Source organism: Chaetura pelagica, unplaced genomic scaffold (assembly GCF_000747805.2).
Source record: "Chaetura pelagica isolate M959 unplaced genomic scaffold, ChaPel_1.0 scaffold420, whole genome shotgun sequence".
NCBI lineage: Eukaryota > Metazoa > Chordata > Aves > Apodiformes > Apodidae > Chaetura > Chaetura pelagica.
The window spans coordinates 1,599,048-1,605,943 of NW_009951919.1; the positions used below are offsets into that span (position 1 = coordinate 1,599,048).

The 6,896-nt window shown below is 39.3% G+C and overlaps 1 protein-coding gene across 1 annotated transcript in view; it reads right to left on the minus strand.

Annotated features, from left to right (window-relative positions):
• SPOCK1 (sparc/osteonectin, cwcv and kazal-like domains proteoglycan (testican) 1) overlaps nucleotides 1-6,896 on the minus strand; it is a 275,614-nt gene that overhangs the window by 120,017 nt on the left and 148,701 nt on the right. The window contains exon 4 of the mRNA XM_009995313.1: nucleotides 1,666-1,780. Within this exon, the coding sequence (XP_009993615.1) occupies nucleotides 1,666-1,780 (115 nt within the window). The remainder of the gene's footprint in view (nucleotides 1-1,665; nucleotides 1,781-6,896) is intronic.

The window sequence follows — 6,896 nt, forward strand, 5'->3', positions numbered from 1 at the left end:
TTCACTGGCTTAAATAGGTGCAACTCCACCTCTTGTAATACTTCTACTCCTGATTAACACAGCCTTAAACAAACCTGGAGTCAGATGTACAGCAGTATTCACGTCAGGCACAGAAAAACGAACAGGATGTTGTGGGACTGAAGATTGAAATCTATAGTGTTTTTACATCACTGATTCAAACCAGCAGAAAATCTGACCTAGTTACTGCCCTCATTGACATGTCTACCCTCTGAGGAAAGGGTAGCTGGATATTTTGAGAATAAAACCGCTTTGGGGACATATGTGCCATTATCACACAACAGCAGTCGTTCTTTCGGCATTACAAAACTTGCTGGAAATTGTTTGGAGAATTTTCAAAGTCAGTTTTCAATACTTTTCTATTCATCTCCAGAGTCACAGTGCTACTCAAAGGTTAGCTGAAATAGCTGCAGGCAGTGGAGGAATCACAGAGAGATCACATGAAACACAGCCTGGTTTCTGAAAAAAAGAGGGATATTCAGCTCCTCCCTCTATACTATTACTCTGTACAATTTTAACCACTTTTGGGACATGAAATACCAGGAATAGCTCAGAAAGCATTTGGCTTAACATCTCTGTCAATGGATCATAAAGACTACTATATAATACAAGCTCTTTAGATCCATCCTAACTAGAAAATGTAAGGTACGTCGTGCCAAAAATGTCATTAAAATGGAAGCACTGCACATAGCCATACTGCTGACATCCTTCCAGGGTTCATCCCACACTGAAAACCAAAGATGAAACATACTGCCTCATGCACATTACACCATTAATGTCATATTCTAAATCAAAGGCAATCTGTTTTGTTTTGGTTTTGTGTTGTTGTTTTGGGGTTTTTTTTTTACTGGATTATCTTCCTAGAGACACTCAAGACTAGTTTCCTTACTGGTTCTATTTGTTCCTCTTCCAAAATAGGACAACATTTGTCTGTTTTCTCTAAAACTTTCTATAAATGTCTTCATTTTGATTGTTCATAGCATATTTCAACCTGTGCTCAGCAGGCTTTTCTTTGTTTATTCATATCTCTGCTCAATGAATTTCTGTAGCTTAATTTGAACACATTGGCCAAAGCTTTTAACATATTAGCTATTGCATTTGCTCTTAATTCAGCTATTCAACAATCACATCTGGAGCTTTCTGTAATTATGTGACTCCCTGGGGAGATGCTTCACAAAGTTCCACCAATATTTTTCAGTTCTTTACCAAATTTAAGCAGATGTTTCATATACTAAAAAACCAAAACACTCTGTTAATCTTTTTTAATTGCTTCTAATTAAGTTACTGGAACTATGGATGTCTCTGACCCAATGTTTTCATTTCATATTACAGGTTTTTAGATTTTAAAATATGCATATTTACTGCTCTCTGGGAAGAGGAAACCACTTCTAGAACTGGGAGACCACTCTGGTCTCCACACAACATGGTGCACCATGTTCCAGTTCATCTTTTGGCAGTAGCCCCAGTGATAAATAATAGGACTTCTGGGTTTGGTGGGGTTTTTTGTGAAAAAAATGCCAATTAAACTTTAACAGAATGCTTTCAAATTATGCTTTAAGTGTTCATTTTTTGTTCATGTTACTTCTTCTCATTGTACTAGATGTCTATAAAGACACAAAACCCTTCAAGAAGATGAAGTTTCCTTACCTGTGCACCAGCTGCTTGTGGCTTACACAAATGGCAGTTTCATAGTCGTGAGTGACACAGACCTTATGTGGGCTGCACTTCACCTTCAAACATGGATCCTTGGATGGATCAAGGGCTATAAAAAAAAAAAAACCAACACATTAAAAAAGAAAGTGAGAAACACATATAAAGTTCTCTTTTGGCTGACAGATGACACCTAGTTAGAGTGAACACTCCTAGAATAAATACTATATAAAAAATTTATTATACCTGGTCATTTCACTGTATGTGATGTTATTTTCAGGTAGCATCAGGATTTGGTCTGGGATCATCCTATGTAACGCCCAGAGGGAGTAAAATGGTCTGAAGTCAGTGGGGGCAAGAAGATTCTGGTGCTTTAGGCACTGGAGCAGACACTGGAGCAGCTCCCGGTCACTACAGAAATTCGACTCAGGCAGACAAGATTTGTCCTGCCAGTGTGCAAGCCTGCCAGCTCCTGCCAAGTTTTACAGACTGATTTACTGGTTTCTATAGACCTTAAGTGAGTGGTGACTTAGTAATCTTTGAAATGACAAAAGAGGAGCAATACAGTGCTATGCTGGATAGCACTCCTATTAGAGTACTGATCCCACCTGGGAAAATTGCTTATAAATACTTTTCTGCAATCAAGTCCCATTCAGAAAGCTATTTATCTAAATTCATTCTCTTGCAAAAGGGTGCTTATAAAGATCAGCAATAAGATGTATCTGCCAGGATGAATTACAAATATTAAAAAATGGTTATGTGAATACTCTAGAAGAAGGGAAACCACAGCCACACGGAGAAATTGCAACTTTGTTTAAGAAGTGATTTTTAGATACACATTTTTGGACATTATTTTGTCATGGATTAGACTTTTTGTTTTCCATTAATGTGTTCTCAAATCCCATTTTAACTCTCTCCTCCATCCCCAAATAACAGGCCACTCCTGGAAATATGTTTCATTTTTGGGACTGTAATGAAGCACTTATTGCACATTATAACAACCAAGTTTCCCACTTTCACTCAATGATAAGAGAAAGCTTTAAAGTTAAGTACAAGAAGTTTCAGTTTGCTGTGTACCAGATTTCTTTATGTGACAGCAAATGTACTTCCAACAAGGAGAGGATGGTTCTTTATTCCTCCAGTGCTGTGGTTGTTCTGTGCTGGTTTGCACAGCTTGTACCACATCAACACCCATCACACAACTATGATGGGCAACTGAGCCTCACGAGTGCACCTGTATTTAGTGAAATGTCCTTGGTGCAAGACAGGAGGCAATTGCTAAAACAAAAGTATTTAAAGCTTTTTCTTTAAAGCCATTAGAAACTGGTAGAAAACGGAAAATGAGCAGGGAAGGAGAAAAGACCATCTGTTTCTTGCATCACCAAGAACAAGGCATTGCCATCCAATGAGTTGCCATTAGGAAAATATCTAGGCAGTGTCTGAGGGACCAGGGTCTGTCCCACAGAAAAAACAAAGGCTGAAAAGGCTCCTCAGGAGTGTTTTGCTGTTGCCTTTTGGTCTCTTTTCCAAGTCAGACCAACTGGCACATACGAAGGACTAACCATCCCCTGCTCTTTACCCTCACAGAATGCAGTGGGTGAGATTTACATTTTTAATCCTCTTACTTCCCTCTCACTGGAGATTGAGCTAGAGACTGAGGCAGATATGTGACAGGGATTGAAATAGCAAGCCACAATTTCCTTCCCTATGTGTCTACCTAGATATTCATAAGCTGCCAGACAGAGTGAGATACCTCCCTTCTGCAAAGCCTTTAATGAGGAAGTGCCACTTGGAGCATGAAGGGTCACCAGATTATAAATTCAGTGAGCTGAAGAAATTCAAAGGTCATATCCACACACAAAAAAATTAATGACCAGAAGTTTTGCTGGCTTGCAGCCTGCCTTGCTCTTTTACTGGAGCACATGCACATTGTCTGCTTGTGCTGGTGGCACATCCTTCATGTAAAATGCTGCATCCACAGAAATCATTGTGCAAACTGGCTAGTGAGGAGCCCAGGGCGAACGGCTGCCAACACGGCTGGGCTGCTTGAGAGAACTGGCCTTGTGCTCACAATTTTCTGTCAGCCAGAGCCTGTGGAAGTGGGTTTAGCCTTAAAAGACAATACTAATTTGGCATAAATAAGATAAGCAAGATTTAGGTCCACCTGGTCTATGTGACATCACCCAGAGTTTCCACACTTGGTATTTTTTCGTAGTGAAATCTGCTCCAACTGAAGAATTATACCCACACTGCAGGAATTCTTTACGTCTTCTAAGGCAATAAAAATGCACGCCCTCCTGAAGTGTGTGCATTCTGAAATAGCATCACACAATACCTTATTTTTAAAAGAAACACAACGTTCAAATAGTGTGCAATTAAAAAACTATCTATAGAAAAAGAACAATATTGTTGAGTGATCATCACTTTGAAGCAAAGGAATTGGAAAGGATGTGGTTGGAAATCCTCGTCACTAATTCCTTTTAAATCAGGCCTCAACTTCTCTCTACCTCAGTATCTTACTTCTAAAATCTGAAAAGAATATGGGCAATAAAGCTTTTCCCATCCTGTGTATTTGATTTATTATTTCATTCATGGTGAAAACGATCATGAGGATCCTTAAATGGAACACACTATCGAAATATCATTTATTATTCATTACAAGCAGCCTTTACATACAGTGCAAAACACTAGGAGAAAGTTTATTAAATATGAGCAAAATTGAGGGCTTTATCAGAACACAGTAAAACCCCTCTGTGATGTTGTTATTATTTCTTGAGCTTTTTTTTTTTTTTTCACTTATTCAGAGTGTGTGTTTCATTGAATATGAAAGGTCAAATTAGGGAATTATATGTCTGCAAAGTTCCTCAACATGTTAAATAAGTTTCTAAGGTTGTTCTACTGCTAAGCAACACAAGCCTTAAGAGGGCTCATAATAAGAAACAATTTCTGAAATATGCTAATCAAAGATCATGCTTTGTTAATCAGATTTCTACATGACTAGGAGCAGATGCTCATCATCTGCAGCAGAAAAGACCTTTGGGAATAAGATGAAACATAACAACCAGATTTGCCATCACAGTTCATTTTTGTCCTAAAGCAATGAGTATGAAATCTTGGAAAATGAAGAGCCAAAAGTACAAATAAATCAATGAAAGTGAGAAGAAGAGTGAGAAAAAAAAATTTGAGGTTTTTTACTCTAAAGATGTTATTTTGTCAGCTTGAAAGGAAAGCTACAGCCATCCCTTTTCTGTATCCAAGAGTCTGCACATAATAACTCAGGTATGTCTGCACAGGAACAACAAACATACCCTAAGCTTGGCTTTAAGATGTGAACATTTTCCACTTTAGACTGAGACTGAAAGTGAAATTTCCACAGTTAATGAATCTGACCTGATAGTGGCTGAGGATTGGTCCAACATTTTTTTGGGGGATACATGTCCAGCCAATATTTGAGTTAGTTTCACATGAACATAAATCTGTGCTAAAGCCCACTTTGATCACCTTGCCTAAATTTTTGATTCCAAGCTTCATAGTCTCCTGTCTTGAGCTTTTCCCAGGTTCAAATCTCTGCACACTCCATGTCCAAGGGAAGTATCCATCCCAGTGGACAACTGGCTGAACCACAGGGATATATGGATCTCCAATTCTCTCAGTATAATAATTTTCATACATTTTTAATTGTGAGAAAACCCAGAATTTCTGGCTTTTTGTCTTGGCTCAGAAGTCTTACTCTTCCTCACATAACACCAAGATGGTTCTGCTGCTGCTATTTGTTTTCTGGCCAGCTGTCCTGGTACCTTGAGCTCTGAAGTCTTTTCCTGCCTGGCAGGGCACAAGGGAAGAAATGTTTAGATGGATTAAAGTTTCTGCTTCATTGGCCACAACATTTTTGTAAGAAAATGGTACTCAATAGATCAGCTCGTTGCTCTGCAAAGAGGAAAGGCTTTCATAGGTACACAGGGATCCAACACCTGTGCTAGGCCCATTTATATAAACCAGAGGTGCAGAATCAGAACTGGTGAGACAAAAGACTTGCATTCCCGTTTTTGGTCAAGCTTTTATTATGCATAGCAACCTAAGTTCCCACTTAAACCTATAAATCTCCTGTGGTTATCTCAGAGATACCAGAATAAGAAGTAAACAATAGACACCAGGGATTGCATTAGCAGCCTCCTTTCCAATACCAGAGAGAACTGCAAACACCAGTTGCATTCTGAATCCCTTTCCCCCTCAGCTCCACGAAGCAGATCAGAGAACCTTTGCCTATGAGACTTTCCACTCCTCTCCCTGTACCACTCTCCAGAGGCTGGGACTTTCCAATAGAACTAAATCAAGTGCTGGACTAACAACACCTAACAACAGCATTTAAGATACTTTCCTATTACATATCACGTTTTAATTTATGGCCACTATAAAAGAAGAGTTATGACCTAGAGGGAACTCCTAAGTTCAGACAAAGGCAGGACAAGGAGGTGTTGCTCTAAGACTGTAGCCCTGTATGTTGCAGCTGGGGGTCATTGTGTTAATCATAATAGAGTACATTTATTTTTCACACATTTGACTTTAAAAGGGTGATAACAAATAAATACTTTCAATATCTTGCAGCAAGGGGTATGTAATCCTGCAGAAACTGTACAACTAATTCACAGCAAGATTTATGAGCTTGGTTCTGTTTTTATGACCATTCTTTTTGGGGAAGGGAATAATTTCAAACTCACAGATATTTAGTGAAGCTGAACCAAACTACACAATCAAAAAGAAATTGCATTATGTAAATATTGGGGTTTTTGTTTTCAAAATTGCCTGACAATAAGTACTATGATCACTCAACGACAAAAATACTTGTGCATAACAAAATGTGAAGAGCAGTTGCTTCCATGCAATCCCCTGGGAGCAATTGTGCAAAGAACATCTGTTGGGAAAGGTCTCGTGAACTGGAAAATGGGACCTGCAGTCTTTGGTGCAGAGACCTTAGTGTGTATTTTAAGACAAAAGAGATTGATAAGAAAACACAGCCTCTGGATTAAATGATGCATTACATGATAGCTGTGCATGGCAATATTATGTATGACTTGGTTCCAGCCATGCTGCACAAGCAAGGAGCAGAAGGCAAGCCCAGCTCCTGGCTATACCCACCAGCAGCCAGGGCAGGGAAGGGGAAAGCCACCAAGCCCAGGGGCCTTGGGGAAGGCTGATCCCTGGCCTGGCCTCCTCCCTGCTCAGCAGGA